This window comes from Amia ocellicauda, chromosome 10, assembly GCF_036373705.1.
Source record: "Amia ocellicauda isolate fAmiCal2 chromosome 10, fAmiCal2.hap1, whole genome shotgun sequence".
Taxonomy (NCBI): Eukaryota; Metazoa; Chordata; class Actinopteri; order Amiiformes; family Amiidae; genus Amia; species Amia ocellicauda.
In genome coordinates, this window is record NC_089859.1 from 24,686,594 (window position 1) to 24,704,035 (window position 17,442).

The window sequence follows — 17,442 nt, forward strand, 5'->3', positions numbered from 1 at the left end:
AATAACACAATGTTGTATAACTCTCTAATTATTACTCATAGTTACCAGGTTACAAAATCTGTTGTCAAGTAGTGGGCAATGCATGCATTTTGTTGTTGCAACCTTGAAACATAATCTGTGTTGATAAGTACAGGTATGCTGGAGCTGATGGCTTAGATTCGTACTTTGTAAAATGTCACAATTGAAAATACAATTTATATACAAAGACCACTGATGCACCATAAGGCAAGTTGTATCTTTTTTTTTTTTTTTTTTTTTTAATTAACGACTACATTTCTAATGGCACGAACGCATCTTATCACGAGAGAGATGAGATCACACTTACTGGCACTGGCCAGAGGCTGATCTTTCCTGAATGTGAACTACGAAAGAGCCTTGTTTTCAGAGAGATTATATTACTTCAGGCAGATGGCAATGTTTTGCATGAATAACCAATGCCTTTTTACTCGGTGTAAGTTAGTTAAGTCAAGACAGTAGCTCACGCCACCTGTTCCCGTCGAGTCTCCCGTCTCTGTTCTTCTTCAGATGCTTGATCTTATTCCACATGCCAGTTTTAAAGCTCTCTCAATTCCCTCAATTACCTCTTGCTAGTCAGCAGACTCATTTTCTGCTTGATTTTAACCTTCCTCTTCAAAGGCAACAATGCAGCGTACCAGAACTGCACCACCGGGCGTGTTTTAGGTTGAATAAATCTAAACTGGATCACAAGGTCAGGATAACTGAAAGAAAAGATGCTTTTTTGGTTGGACATGATCATGTGTCGTGCGTTGTTGACAGATTCTCTCCTTTCTAGTCATTGTTGTTGAATTTAAATTTGCATGCTCAACATGGTGAGTAGTAGGGTTTGCCCAGAAAGTGTTTATAAATCATTTATATGAAACCCTTCTCTTTTCACACTTGCGATTTTGACTACATTGAATAAATTAAAAACTGAGCATTTACTACATCACATAGTAGACCGAGAAGCCTGTCTTTCCAGTTAGAGTATGAGGTGGAATTACATGGGCTTATATCAATATTTTAGAGGACCTAATTAATATATATATTGCACCATTTGAACCTATTTTAAAAACGGACTTCACAGTTTCATGTATCGTGTATTTCACACTATATTGTCAGTAAATCTAGTTTCATACTTTCATCGAGGGAGGTCAAATACACAAAACGCAAAGACCAGCCATTAAATTGAAACTCTGCAAGATAATCTACATTTCCATTTGAAAGATTTAATACTGCCAAAGGCCAGTACATTACCACCACTACAGACTGGTACCTACAGTACTTAAACCACACAAAATACAGGAAGAGCTCACAATATAAAGTATTGAATTAATTTACATCTTCAGCACAAACTAGAGCTTCTATTAGCCTTCTATTAAACATTTGGCAAATTGGCTCCTCCTGAATACCTTTGGCATGAACAATATGCTTTATTTTAACATTGATGTAAACTGATAATCATTTGCTTAAAATTTGTGGGGCTTTGTATAGTTTACTAGATTCTTGTTCACGAGTAAAACCGTTGCATTTAAAAGGAAAAACCCAATCTGAAATGGTTTCTGTTCAACAAGCATGAGCTTTTAGAACAGATTTGTGGATATGTTCACTTTAAATACTAATGGGATCACTGTCTCTCAGCATTTAAATGAACCTGTAATTGGGATTGTTTGAGTGTGCTAAGCGCAGATGTGGTGTTGCTCTGAATGGAGTTCAGGGTCCCTTGTGCTCCTTCATCTGTGTTAAGAATTGCCTCTCCAAAGCTAGCCATCATGGCAGTCAGGTCCAGTTAGAATCTCAACATGTCTTTCCCGTTTCAACACGTATAGCTATCTTATAGAGAACACGCTAGCTTTACTTCCACTTCATACACTCTAACATGAACATGTAGTCACAATGCTATAACTTCTTTTGATTTTGATTTAATTGAATTGTTACATAGCACAATTGAGCTGGGAGTCGAGGCCCAAAGTATTAAGACCAGTGCTTTTTGTATAATCCAGTATCTTATTATAACATTTGCATAACAATTAAAGCTTCCTGAAAGACTTGGATTTACTGCTTTTATATTGGAATTTATTTAACTCCAGAACTGCATATGAATATGCTGGTTGGAGCACATCTAGAGCCCTTAAGTGATCTCAAAGTTATATACTTCATCAGGCTGAATGTAATATGCCATCAGTCTTTAATAACAGATGATTCCTGGTCACATTCCATGTTGTGACGGTAACTAGCACAAACTGAAAAATTAAAGAAATACTGCAACTCTTCGGCAGAATTGCACTGTCGATGCTGAAGGACTGTTCTTCTCTTTCCGCAGGATGGCTCAAGGCAGAGAAGAGAGAGGAAGAAGACTGTCTCCTTCAGCAGCATGCCAACGGAGAAGAAAATCAGCAGTGCCAGTGACTGTATCAATGCCATGGTGGAGGGTTCAGAGCTCAAAAAGGTTCGCTCCAATTCCAGAGTGTACCACAGGTATTTTCTGTTAGATGCAGACATGCAATCGCTGAGATGGGAACCTTCCAAAAAAGAATTGGAGAAAGCAAAGATTGACATTAAATCCATTAAGGAGGTGCGGACCGGAAAGAACACCGACATTTTCCGTGCCAATGGAGTTTACGATCAGATATCTGAGGACTGTGCATTCTCTGTCATATATGGGGAAAACTATGAATCCCTTGACCTGGTGGCCAACTCTGCAGATGTAGCCAATATTTGGGTCACGGGACTCCGATATTTGATATCTTATGGGAAACATACTCTGAACATGATTGAGAGCAGTCAAAACAACTTGCGGACCTTATGGCTGTCTGATCTTTTTGCAGAGGCTGATGTTAACAGTGTTAGGCAAATAGGCTTAGGTACAGCTGTTCAGCTCATCAAAAACTTAAATCCTGGACTGAAAAATGTCAAAATAGAGCTCAAGTTCAAAGAATTTCACAAAGCTAAAGATAAAATAGGGAGTGACGTCACAAAGGAGGAGTTCATTGAAGTCTTTCATGAGCTTTGCACCAGGCCAGAGATCTACTTTCTGTTGGTTCAGTTCTCAAGCAATAAGGAGTTTCTTGATACCAAGGACCTCATGATGTTTTTAGAAGCAGAGCAGGGGATGGCGCATGTTAGTGAGGACACCAGCCTTGAAGTTATCCAAAACTATGAGCCATCAAAGGAGGGCAGGCAAAAAGGATGGCTCTCCTTAGATGGCTTTACCAAGTACCTCATGTCTTCTGAATGCCATGTCTTTGACCCTGAACATAAAAAAGTGTGTCAGGACATGCATCAGCCCTTGTCCCACTATTACATAAATGCATCTCACAACACCTACTTGATAGAGGACCAGTTCCGCGGCCCCTCTGATATCACAGGTTACATCCGTGCTCTGAAAATGGGCTGCCGGAGCGTAGAGTTGGATGTCTGGGACGGCCCCGACAATGAGCCAGTCATATACACGGGACACACAATGACATCACAGATAGTCTTCCGTAGTGTCATTGACATTATCAACAAATATGCCTTTGCTGCATCTGACTTCCCTTTGATCCTTTGTTTGGAGAACCACTGTTCGCTTAAGCAGCAGAAGGTCATGTTTCAGCATCTGAAAAAGATTCTGGGGGATAAAATCCATGTGGATCCTCCCAATGTGGAAGAGAGCTATCTCCCATCACCTGAAGATCTGAAATGCAAGATTCTACTCAAAGCCAAGAAGCTTGCAGCCAACTGTACCAGCCCAGAAGGCGATGTGACTGATGAAGACGAGGGAGCGGAGATGTCTCAGAGAATGGGTAATGAAGCTGGGGAGCAGCAAATTGTGACACCTCAAAAACGGTTTCAGCTTTCCAAAGACCTTTCTGACATGGTGAGCCTGTGTAAATCGGTAGGGTTTAAGGAATTTCAGGTTTCTTTCCAGAACCAGAAATACTGGGAAATCTGCTCTTTCAATGAGGTCTTTGCATCTCGTAATGCCAGTGAGCAACCTGGGGATTTTGTCAATTACAATAAAAGATTCCTTGCCAGGGTTTATCCAAGTCCCATGAGGATAGATTCCAGCAACATGAACCCACAGGATTTCTGGAAGTGTGGATGCCAGATAGTGGCGATGAATTTCCAGACCCCGGGCTTGATGATGGACTTAAACATTGGTTGGTTCCGCCAAAACGGGAACTGTGGCTACGTGCTGCGTCCTGCCATCATGAGGGAAGAGGTGTCTTATTTCAGTGCCAACACTAAAGACTCTGTCCCGGGAGTGTCTCCTCAACTGCTCCACATTAAAATCATAAGCGGGCAGAATTTCCCCAAACCCAAAGGCTCGGGAGCCAAAGGTGATGTCGTGGACCCTTATGTCTATGTAGAGATTCACGGCATTCCAGCTGACTGTGCCGAACAAAGGACAAAAACCGTCAACCAGAACGGAGACAATCCCATTTTTGACGAGAGTTTTGAGTTTCAGGTCAACCTGCCTGAGTTGGCCATGGTGCGTTTCGTAGTGCTGGATGACGATTACATTGGGGACGAGTTCATTGGACAGTATACCATTCCATTCGAGTGCTTACAGCCCGGCTACCGGCACATCCCCCTGCAGTCCCTCACGGGGGAGGTGTTACCGCACGCCTGGCTCTTCGCACATGTGGCAATCACCAACCGCAGAGGTGGAGGGAAGCCCCACAAGCGGGGTCTCTCTGTGCGCAAAGGGAAGAAATCCAGGGAGTATGCCACCATGAGGATACTGGTGATTAAATCTTTGGATGAAGTCTTCAAGACTGCTGTCCAGCCATTGCGGGAAGCCACTGACCTCAGAGAAAACATGCAGGTAGGATATGAACCCAACAAAAACAGCTATTGTTTACATTCTCTTTAGGTTTAAAAATGCAGATTCAGAAAATGAAAGCCAATGAATTGTGGAAATAATTTTGTGTGAAAGAATAATATGCACTTGAAAATGGTTTCTTCTTTAAATGTATTTCTCTTTGAGCATTCCACATTCAAGACACGATTACATCAGCTATAAGATTCAGCTGTTCATTTAAAACACAAATTAATAAATATTTACAATTAGACCTACATCGACTGCAGTTGTCGGAGAGCCTGGAGCCTTATCCAAAGCAGACTTGTGTTGAATGACAAGCCTAACAAGAAAATGTATTCAATAACAGCATGCTGTTTTGTTGAAATCCAACTTTATTAGCATCCGTTTCAGTGAAGGGATTGAGGGAAAAACTGAATGTTATCTTAAGAGTTTTACCTGGTCACAGTGACTTGATAAATAAACAAAAGATATTCAGAGCCAGGGTGAGTTTAAAGGCACCCTACAGAATGGTATGGTACATGAATGAGTTAAGAGAGATGAAAAATGTTTGTGTATTGAATTACTGGTAGGGGAGTGAGTCTATATATCCTGTGACATTAATATAGAGACAAATTCAATTTGATGGCAGGCTTTACATAATTATGCTTAATTTGCATAACTTAAATTGGTGACTATTTTTAAAAGATTCAAAAGGAAGGAAAGATCTCCTGAGGAGGTATGAGTTTAGATAGAAGCTGAACACACAATTCTGCCCAGGGAAAGATTTGTCACTTTGGGCAAACGGTAGTTTTAGAGTATGAGTAAACGAGGGGAAATGAACTCTTTTACTGTAGCATTTCAAATTATAATTAAGCTTCAAACATTTTCGTTCAAGACCTGTTCTCTCTCCAGTTCTTTGTATCTCAGTGTCTCTTATCTTAATCCCCAGTGTACCTGTAGCACCACAGAGATACTGTCAGCCTCTCTCATCTACCAATTCATTTATATTTTATTTCTGTGGCCTACCTTTTAGTCGACTATCATTGGCATTTCCCTTGTTTTCCTCAAATTGTTTGTAACTTACAGATGTCTTTTCTTTACCTTCTTTTCTATGTAGGAATTGACAGTTATTTTCTTTTCCGTGTATATCCTCCCTATTAATTAACATATCTCACCACTGCAGCCCTTGTTCTGACATGAAGAGAGGAAAACAACAAACGCGCATCCCCCCAGTCGTTTGTGCACTGGCGCATTGAAAATTCTGGTCACAGTCAACCCAGAGACCTTTATTTTTATACTTTCATGTTTATTTTTTTGTTATTCAAACCACATTTTAAAGTAAGGAAACTGAGAGATGGAATCAACTAGAATGTTGATGTTTTTTTCTAGGTTAAAATTAGTGTCCCATAAACAAAAAAAAGATATCTAAAGTATACATATATTTAATGAACAATATGTATTGAACTAAACAAATCACTGAATAGCACTGTTTCCAATAAATGGTCTTAGTACTTTTGACTGCAGCTGTAAACCTTATTACAGTTGTTAAGGAAGACAATTCAGAAAACCAAAAGAGTTAATAAGCATCATCGCATTGTTTTTTCATCTTTGACATCTCACTCACAAAAGCTCTCTTAATGGTGAATTGATTTTGTTTTATTTTGATGACAAAATCTGATTCCTTGTCCATTCCCTCCATCAGAGATTATTAAGCCATTTTTCTGTTATTGATTATTTGTCTTCTCTTCTCAGCATTTGTGAAAAGCCACACTTAATGCACTGTCAGCCTTCAGGTGTCAAAACCTGACAAGGAGACTATATAGTTATGAAATAGTCTATGCGGCAGCAACGACACGATGGAAAATGTATAATTGTCTGACTGTATAATGATAACTGAGTATATACCGATATCCACACTTCCTTAGCATTGTGCGAGTTTTTCTTTTGAGGAATTACAGTTTTGAGTTATGAGTTTACACCTTTCATGTAATGTTCTCAAGGAGGGACTTCAAAATCACCGCTGCTGTCAGCATTTAAGTTGATCGCTCTGGAGCAGTTTCGATCACTGTTAGAAATCACTGCCATTCAGAGAGTTGTGTATATCTCTCCCAGATAATGCTCCATCATGTGATTTGTCCCAAACATTTAATTTGGTTCATTGTAGCAACCTAATATCTGATGGAGGGCTTTTGTTTTCCAGGGGCATCTAGCCAATAAAATCCACCCTTTAGGTGTAAGGTTTGTTCTAAGTTAATTTTAAAATGGTAGGTGACATATGTTGGGAAATAATTTGCAGTTTGTCATGGTTTCATCACAGAAATAATCATGTTATTGTATATAGATTTATATTTGTGTATACACCAAATTACCCCCACTGTGGTAAATGATGTTCCGCTAATGATGTTTTAGCTAACACATTTTTGAAGCTTGTGGTTTTCTCCCACTGACTGACCTGGTAAGTAGTCTGTGACAACTCTGTAATTTCATATTCACTCTGTCTTTATCAGTTATCTTTCAGTCCTTTTCCTCGACATCTTGGATTCTGAGACCGATAATACAGAAATAATTTTTAGTACCGTACATACTGTAACGGTTTTGCAGGTTTTCAGAATTTGGGAGCCCATGACTTTGCTGAAGTATGCTTTATCTCTTTTAAGATTATCACATAATACTGGGAGGAACAAATCCTGAAAAGCACCAAGGTGAAACAGACAAGCTGATTAAGGGCAGGATTAAATCAAAACTTTGACCCACGCGCTAATAGCAAACTACAAAGCTGTACATCATAGCGGTTACATTTCTGATTAGAAGAAAATGGCATCTTAGTACAAATGATGCCGCAACTGAGTACAGTTCTGTAGTTTTCTATTAGCAAGGGGGTCAAAATTTTGATTTAATCCCAGCCTAAGTCTGACATCAGGGTGATTATAGATGATCATTTTCAGGAATGCATGACATGAGCAGATTCAGTTCAATATTACTTGAGCATTTCTCACCCTGCCATGTGACTATTCTGGCCTTTCTTGGCTTTGAAGTGCAATGGGCTGTCTGGACAGCTTGAAGATAAGCCAATAAAACCATTGATCTTAATTCCTAGCATATTTCCTGATATCACTAAATATATAGGAATCACATTAAATGGGAACTAGTGTGGTTCCTAAAATTAGGGTTTTATACATCTTTACATGTTGCAATTAATGTTGTACATGTCAGTTATTTTATTCTCCTTCCTAAGAACAGGGGAGATTGATTGTGCTAGTAAACAATCCCAAATTCAAAGAGAGGGGAAACCAAATAATTCTGCAGTCTGAAGCCAACAATTTGATCACAGTGCATCCCAACATTTGCATCACTTAAATCATCCAGACTAATGCACAGTACTGTCTGTCATGCATGTGATTTTCAGAATTGAATGTGTTCACAAGCTAAACTGTAACTTACTTATTCCACTACAATCGGCACAAGGTAATTTGTTTAGTCTTATGTATAACGGGTTGTTAAAAATGATATGCCTTGGTGGTATATACAGTACTGTGCAAAAGTTTTAGGCAGGTGTGAAAAAATGCTGTAAAGAATGCTTTCAAAAATAGACATGTTAATAGATTATATTTTTCAATTAACAAAATGCAAAAGTGAGTGAACAGAAGAAAAATCTACATGAAATCCATATTTGGTGTGTGCGTGCATGCATATATATTTATATCTGGATATTAATTCTATGCATACATGTGTCATTTATTATTTTTTGTGCATGTTATTTTTACAAGATACTCCATAAATGACAGTGACAGACCTGCCTCTTCTTCCATCAATGGCAAACCAATTTACACAAACATTTTCCACTGAACACTTTGGCCAAACTGAAATTAAAACTATGACTTCTGTATGTATCCAAACAGAACGAAAGCACACAATGAGAAATTACTGCGATACAGAATTAATTTATTTATATTTTAACAGAATTTGCGAAGCAGGAGGCAATCCCTTATCTAAAAATGCAAAACATATTTTACAGTTACTGTAGATAAGAGGACATTAGACAGGTATTGTCATAGTGATGATTTTGAGCTTTAATTTGGTATCCCTGAATAAAGTTAGTGAGAGAAAAACAGGAGGGGGGGCGTGATCATTTTTAGCACAGACACCTCTGAATAAAAACTTGGAGAGAAAATGTATAGTTTTTGAATCCAATTTACTTCGCTTTTGACAGACCTGTGAAAAAGTAGGAAGTAAGACAGAAAATACAGGTTTCGGTTTCAGTAAAATGGTCAGGGCCCTGGAAAAGACTAAACTGATTCACCTAATGTCTTGGGGAAATGGTATGAATAATAAGAATCTGAACCACAGCAATAATGCCAGTTATGGATCATGAAAAATTAAATAACTTAAACATTAATTTAGTATGTATTTAACTATTCTTTTATACAGTGCTGTGCTTTGTTTGTATATTTTGAAGGAACATTAAAAATGCCATATTAATTTAAATGGCTAAGATGGCTAAAACTCTAAAGCACCACTGAATGTAATGGCTCAAGTTGCCATGGGGAAGACAAATCCGGTGCTTCTGTAGTTTGTCCCATGTGTTTCCACTATCCAGGAAGTTATGACACAACCCATCCTGAAACACTGAAATAGCACACAATGGCTTTTGACATCCACCATTATTTGTTGAGCTTCACATTTTAAACTGTGAAAAGTTGCTTGTATGCTAGACTTGAATTTGGGAAAAATGCCATACATGTAACATTTACACTTTTAGGTCTCGAAATGATACAAATCTGAATGTTTGTATGATTTAAATAAGAAAATTATTTCATCAAAAAGTTCATCCAGTAAAACAGTACTCCTGGATTGGATAGAGATAAACCTCTGGGAATAACTGAACATCTCAAGTTGTCTTCCATCTCTTTCTCTTTCCTGTTTAGAATGCAATTGTTCCATTCAAAGAACTGTGCGGTCTGTCTCCTGTGGCCAATCTCATGCAGTGTATCCTGGCCCTGTCCACACGCTTGATGAGTGGAGAAAATACCCCCTTTGTGATATTCAACCTTAAGGACCAGTATCCGACCATGGAGCCTCAAGCAACGATCCCCGAGATGCTGAAGAAAATTGTGACCGCTTATGATGCAGTAAGTACTGTCTGAGGGAAGACAATGTGAGAGTGCTTTGTGCAATTTTGAATTGGTGTCCGCAGTACTACATTTTCATATAATAAGCAGCCTTTGTAACCTTATATTATGAACACTATTATCTCATTTGAGCTGCACAAACGCATTTGCAGGGCACAAAAGAACATCAGACATGAGATAAGACTGCAATTAACACCATGGCACCAGCTCGTTTACTCAACAGGCATAAACACGGCTGCATAGATTGCGTACAATGAAAAACCTGATGTAAATATAGCAATGTGATGCTTCATATATAGCTTCTCAAATGTATCTACCAGCCTCACACTGCTAAGAGGGCTTTATTCTTCACAAAGAAGGTCCCCCATAAGGGCATCTACCCTTATTCCAAGGCTGAGGAGCTTGAATAATGATGATAGATGCAGCTCAAACTGTTCACACTCAAGATGGTGATGGCTGAGAATAGAATACTGATGTCTTCACCCTTTCAAAAAGTGGGCTTATTTGAAACCTCCTTGGACATTTAGGGCTAGACCACAACAAAACCTTGACCCACCCACAAATCATGGAGTTGTACCTGATCACTTTAGGATTCATAACTATTAGAAAAGTGACTGCCCACAATACATTTAAATTTGTACTTTGTGATATTTGAGTGTGTCAAAGTTTCGATTTAGTCTAACCCTTAGAAATGTAAGAACCAATCAGTATTATCAATCAACCTGCTGAATGTATAAACAAGAATTCTTATTTAAATCTTATTTATCAGAATGGACATATCCATACTATCGTGGTAGGGATCATTTGGGGGGTGGCAACATCAACAAACACACACTAATGAGACACTGTTGAGTTGTCATGATAGGGAAAGCCTGCAGATATGCATAGAAATTAGTACTGAAATACAAATCATGTCTTTTTCTAAGTGTTATCACCACTTCTGCTGACACTTGAGCAATGCGTATTGATAAACTGCCTTAATCTTAATGTGAAAGTGTGTGGGGGGAAACAATAGATTTTCAGCCTGTGCATCATCACCTTGAAGACAATAAATTATTGACCAAACATCAGTTTGGTGCATGGAAAACAAAATTAACTAAAACAACAACAAAAAAAACAGTGAAAAACAAAATACATTCCTGGAAAATACAGACTTTTAATAAGGTTTTGAATATCAATTTATAAAGTCTGCATTTTAAAACTATTAAAATGAGAATTCAAATAAGTGTGATCTTTGTGCATTTTAAATTTTAATAACACTTTCTTTATTATAGAAGAGAGATGAAAGTGGTTAATACATTCAACTGACAATTTCCAGACTTGGCGCTAACCTCAGGACAGCAGACCATTAGCACTTCTCTGCGTCTCATTCCTATAAATATATTGTCAGTGTCTTTTTATTGTAATGCACTGGGATAGATTTGAACCACACCACCGATTTGCAGCAGATCTGAAGCTCTTGAAAATTCAGAGCAGCTATATTAAACTGGCAAGAGAGCAGATCTTATCCATTAGAACCATCACAGAGGTCATTTCCATATCAACTACCAGTAGCACGAGCAGCAGTTTTAGATTAACGCACACTCGTACAGAACAGTGAATGCTTTCTAATGAAACTTAGCTGCAGTTACAGTTTAATAATCTGAGTGGAAAAGATAATTATCAGAAAATGCTGGGTGTCATCATGGCCTTTTTTTTTTTTCCTAGATTTGTTTGTAAATAATTTGCAATTATAATGTTAGTGTTGTACACACTAATGAAAACAAAACAAATTAAATACATTTTTTTTTTACCAAGCATTGCCATAATGGTAGTTGTATAATAGTTATCCTTTTGACATAAGAATGATGAAGTGAAACCAATGGTTCTGTCTGACCAGTCTGACCAATCTACGATCGATTATAACTTATTTATTTCGTCATTACTCAGAACCAGACATTACTGTTGGAGCGTAAACTGCAAATAGATTCTTTATATAGTCTAGAGGCATTTCCTGGGTTCAGAGTGACTCATAACATCCAGGCCTAACTAGGACACGCCTGATCACATTGACACAACAGCCATTTTGCATTTGTTTGAAACAAGCAAACAAAAAACGATCAGCTTTAAAACAGAATCCCAATACATTGATCTACTTAGTGTGGAAAATATTACAGCATTAGTGCCTGTTCTCTCATCCCTGTCAACACTTACCCCCTACTTTTTTCATAATGGTCGCTCTTTGCCCCCTGGGCTTTGACTCGGCAGAATCAAGCGTTATGAAATGTGTTTAAATATAAATCACAGTTCAATCTGTCACAGAATAGTTCTGTTCTGTTACATTTTCACTTCAGCGAATACGATAGTGTGGAGCATGTTGCTTAATCATCTTTCACTACATAATTCACCTAGCCAGCAGAGTGGGTATTAAATAATAAATCATAGTATTTAATTATATGTTTGATAGTGATATTTAAATTACAAAATAGTATGGAAATTTAAGCTTTTGAATATTTAGTGCTATCAATTAAATATGCAGAAAAATAATAAAAAAGTGTGTGTGTGGGGGGGGGTAGAAAAATATACTAACAGTACTATGTTACCTAACTAAAAATCACAATCATATAAAATTTAAACAACAATATCCAAAGTGAAATAAGCGTCGCCAAAGAATGCATAACTAAGAATGTATTAAAGGAAAAATTGTTATTCCCTGGCTAGTCAGAGGGGTGTAAATATAGTGTCCTCAACATTTTATTTTTATTTTTTATATACTGTTTCTTCCCTCCGCTGTCTGCTTTTGCATTACATCTTAGGAAGCATCTGAATGTAAACAGGAAGAGGCTGAAAATCTCCAAGTAGTCTAGATGAGTGAATCCAAATCCAGGGGAAATATTTTCAGCCCTCGTGGTAATTATCTGATTCAGGGGGGCAGTTGTGGGCCAATACCTGACAGATGAAATTCAATGTGGACAAATGCAAGGTATTACATGCAGGTAACAAAAATGTCCACTATAATTACACTATGGGAGGAATAGAACTAGATGAAGTAACGCATGAGAAAGACCTAGGAGTCTATGTGGACTCCTCACTTTCTCCATCCAAACAATGTGGGGAAGCAATAAAAAAGGAAAACAGAGTATTAGGGTATATTGTCAAAAGTGCAGAACTGAGAACAAGGGCAGTAATGTTCAGACTGTACAATGCACTAGTTTGAGCTCATCTGGATACTGTGTGCAGTTCTGGGCTCCACACTTGAAGAAAGATATCGCTGCTCTAGAGGCAGTTCAGAGGAGAGCAACCAGACTTATTCCAGGTCTGAAGGGAATGTCCTACTGAGAGACTGAGGAACTGAACCTTTTCACCCTGGAACAGAGGAGACTACGTGGGGACTTGATTCAAGTCTTCAAAATCATGAAAGGCATCGACCACATCAAACCAGAGGAGCTTTTCCAGATCGGCAGGGACACACAGACCCGGGGACACAAATGGAAATTAGGCTTCAAGGCATTCAAGACAGAAAACAGGAGACACTTCTTCACACAAACTCCCCAGCGATGTGGTTGAAGGTGAAAATGTGTGAATATTTAAAAATGGGATCCTTCGATCACTTAGGTATTAATGGAGAACAAATGAGCATGATAGGTTGAATGGCCTCCTCTCATTTATAAACTTTGTTTTGTTCTTATACATTGCAGTTTTTTATGTGCATTATCTTAGAATCGATAACATGACTTTGATGCATTTGAAGTAGCCCCCTTTTTAAACTAAAAATCGAAGGGCCCTGGTAATTGTTGGCATCCTGGGAAATTCCTCAATCAGTACTAAGCCATGCAGCTTTATTCCAATGTCGTGATGGTAGATATGTGCCACGTCTCTGAACAGCACTGGGTAGACTGCTGTGATAAAAGGGTCTCTCTTACTGCACCTTTGAATAATTCAGAAACCACTTTCTCTTTATTAGGAGAATTTGTTGCTTCTCAAGTGGGTTCACTGCCCTTGCTGCCATATCAGGATAATGTATCTATTGAAGTAGGTGAATTATCTGGTCCCTGTTTGGCTATGTTTCTGAATGATTCTGGTTTGTGTCCTTAATGTCTGAAAGCACATTAAAGTTCTCAGCTGCCAAAAGCGCGGGTGGTGCACTCATGAACGATGTAACCTCTTACTGTGAGAGACTTTTAGCACATCTAGGACTCTGATAAATATCCAGGCATAGATTTGCTGATGATCTGATGTAGTAAAAACCTGTCCGTGGCCCATTTGGTTGGTTTTGTATTTCAAAATTTTTGTATTCTATTAGTCCAAAATTTAGCACATCGCCTACAGTTGTGAGGTGGTTCACACCGATTTCAGAAAATGTGTACCTGTTAAGCTGAAAAGTCACAAACATATTGCCTATTTTCATCTTTGCCAGATAAGTTGATCTTTAATTATAGTACATTACATAAAATTGCCTTATCTGCATCTTGCAGAAGATTCCAGTTATACATTTAAAACGAAACATATTGAGCTGGCAAGAGATGATTTGCCATTTTTTTCCTGTAAATATAAGATAGCACTAAATAAAACCAGTGAGGTTCTCAGACTGTGCTAGTGACAGCAGTCAGGGTAGATAAATACTGAATTTATTTTCCACAAAAGGGAAAGATATGATATGCACCCCCCCACACACACAATTATATTCTTTGTACACTGTCTGGATTGTTTTAGAATTGATGATGAGGAATATATCACTGTGTTTCTGCGTATTTGTCTCATTTGTGTACCACAGTGTGTGTAATAATGTGAGGGTTAAGTAAATAAATGTAGTTCTGTTTTGTTTATTTTGAATTAATTTTAAAATATCTGAAAATGATTAAAGCAAACGAGATGCACGCACACCAATACAGAGAATATTTGTGCATGTTCTGCTAATGCATGTGTGCATGTGGCTGTGTGAATGTGTAAATGTATGTTTGTAAGGCATCAAAAACTAGATGTTCACGACATCGGTGAGGTAAGCTTGTCCATTAATATGTCCTCCACAACCAAGACATGAAACGGTGTCTGGTGATGGTAGGATATGTCATACTTCACCAACACACTCATTATTCTATAGGCTTGTAACTCTACCCAAATAGGTCCTGTCCCCTTGTTGGTACCACCCATGCAATGTTGTAACCGTCCCACGCAATATTCTCCCAAAATGCAATGTTAATCTCAACATTCCCGGCTTTCTTTAATGTTCCTCTGACATCATAATTGGCATCCTCTGTCTGTAAAATAGTTTGGCACCTGTGGAAGGGCAAGATACAGCAGGTGTCAGATTAATATATGATTAGATGTATTAAATTAGGTTGTATTTGCACATATATTATATCTGGTATACCAGGATTAGCCGCAGGCAGAAAGTCAAAAATTGTGAACATCGAGAGTCTCATTATTTGTTTTCAAAAGTACAAATGTTACAGTCAATGCATTTAAATGCACAAAAAGTCATGTAGGTGCCTTACGTGAGAATTGTAGCGACATTCACAAAACTTGTTGAAAAACAATACGTGTAAAAGTTTCTTTAAATAATTTTTACAAAATAAAGATATTCTCTTCCAAGTAAAGGAATGGTGAACTTGGTTACAATGCCGAACGAAGGCATTAGTGGTAAAGCCGGCTCTGCAGTTATGCTCGTTAGTATGTAGAGGCTGCCTGCTCTGTTCGTGTTCAGCTTTGTATATTTTAACATTATGCAGGTTTGGGTTCAGTGCCGCAGGTTATTCCAGCAGAAATATCTCCCCGCCAACATTGTTTACAGCCTTATTTGACAGTTTGCAGACATGGCCACAGCAAAATATTGGCTCTGATTCAATGCTATTTCTGTTGTGTGCGATTTGGCTAAATTCAGTTCACTACAACTATGATACAAGTGTTCCTTTTTGGCTGCATTTAGCAACGATCAAAAGAGGCCTTTTAGACAGCTTTTGATTTTACTTCTCTTAAATGTAGAGAAACCACAATTGTAAAGGCATTCATCGAATTCTTTTCAATAAGCTTTTTCTGCTACTTTGCCTCTGGTAGGAGATTGATAATGCACACGCACCACCCTGTAAAGCTTTGCATTTGTCAGTGGCAGAATTTATGTTGCTCTAACGGCGTTCTTCGAACTCAGTGTAAATGTAAATGGACTCTGGTTAGCTTTGCCAGAACACAGCACATGCTAATGAGTTTTGTATCGATTTCTGTTTCACTTTGGCAAGTGCTGACATCCATTTGTCGACTTGCATGCAGTGTGACAGTAAAACAAGTGTAATTAAAACAGAATATTCTTTTTACAAGGCCTGTAAAAACAATGGGAGATTGTAGTCTATTTTTATTTATTTGTATTATTATTTGCTTTTGCAATGAACTGGAAAGCTGCCTTGGGAATTTACAAGCCAATTAAGATAACGCGGTACATAATACATAAAGCTGTAATTGTAACAAATGATTACAGCAGAACTGTAACTTACATTACTTGTTCCTTTATTATAAAAAAATATGTATATATCAAACTTTTTATGTAATCAAGACTCACTCTAGATAAACTACTGATGGGATAAAAACTGCTACTACTCTGGGGTAATAACCAGATAATTAGTCCCTCTTGTTGACTGTATCTTAATACTAAGGGCCATATGACACTCTCTTGCCTGTCTATCTCATGAACTATTAAAAAAATAAATGAAAATGTGAAAAATGTCTCCCAATGTTGGTGTGTGGGGAAGAGTTTGTGCTTGGACTTATTGATGCATGTCACTCAGAAAGCCATTATTTCAGCATGGATGTGTCTTCAATCAGTCCCTGCTGTTCAAGTAATAGTTTTCTCTAATGGTGTCCTTAGGGATTAAGCAAAGGCACAAGACTATTTGACCTCTACTCTGAAGTCTATGACCTATGTTCATTTTTCATACTTTTGGAAAGCAGGGATAAGATGATTCGTGCTGTTTGCGTTACTTATTTATTTTCGTAGCATAAACAACAATAGAGGACGCGGCTTGATTGGAAAAATAGAAAAGTGAACAACTAGAACTGGAATTGAATATCTCCATTAGATGGTTTGTAATATTATACTAACAGTTCATCATTTTTAAACCTCTCATGTGCTCAGGCTATATTTCCTAACAAATGATACATTGAATATCAATCAGATCTATGATTTGTCGAGTCTGAAACCCTTTAAATGTTGCTGATTTTATAACAGAGTTGAAGTCTCAGTTTTTATCAGTGCTATTTCTTTAGTTTTGGGATGTACAGTTTTAAATATTGTCAAGCTTTACTGTTCCTGGTTAAAATAAAGGAAGCATTCATATTTTATATAAGAATGTGTTCTTGTATCTTATTTGTTTAAAAGAGGAATCCACATAGCTTATAAATTGTGAAAGCTATTGTCAGTTATTGAAATCCTGCAAGGTTTTGCAATCTCTCACTTTAGTCTTGCAGTCATTACTGTCACTCATATAAACCAGGGGGTTCAAAAGCATGACATTGTTCTAACATCATTTTATTATATGTAGATGCAGCTCAAGAAGAGGAAGC

At 37.8% G+C, this 17,442-nt stretch overlaps 1 protein-coding gene across 1 annotated transcript in view; it reads left to right on the forward strand.

Annotated features, from left to right (window-relative positions):
• The window catches only part of plcl2 (phospholipase C like 2), an 82,376-nt gene that overhangs the window by 47,295 nt on the left and 17,639 nt on the right, over nt 1–17,442 (forward strand). The window contains exons 2-3 of the mRNA XM_066715690.1: nt 2,321–4,807; nt 9,709–9,912. Of these exons, the coding sequence (XP_066571787.1) occupies nt 2,321–4,807; nt 9,709–9,912 (2,691 nt within the window). The remainder of the gene's footprint in view (nt 1–2,320; nt 4,808–9,708; nt 9,913–17,442) is intronic.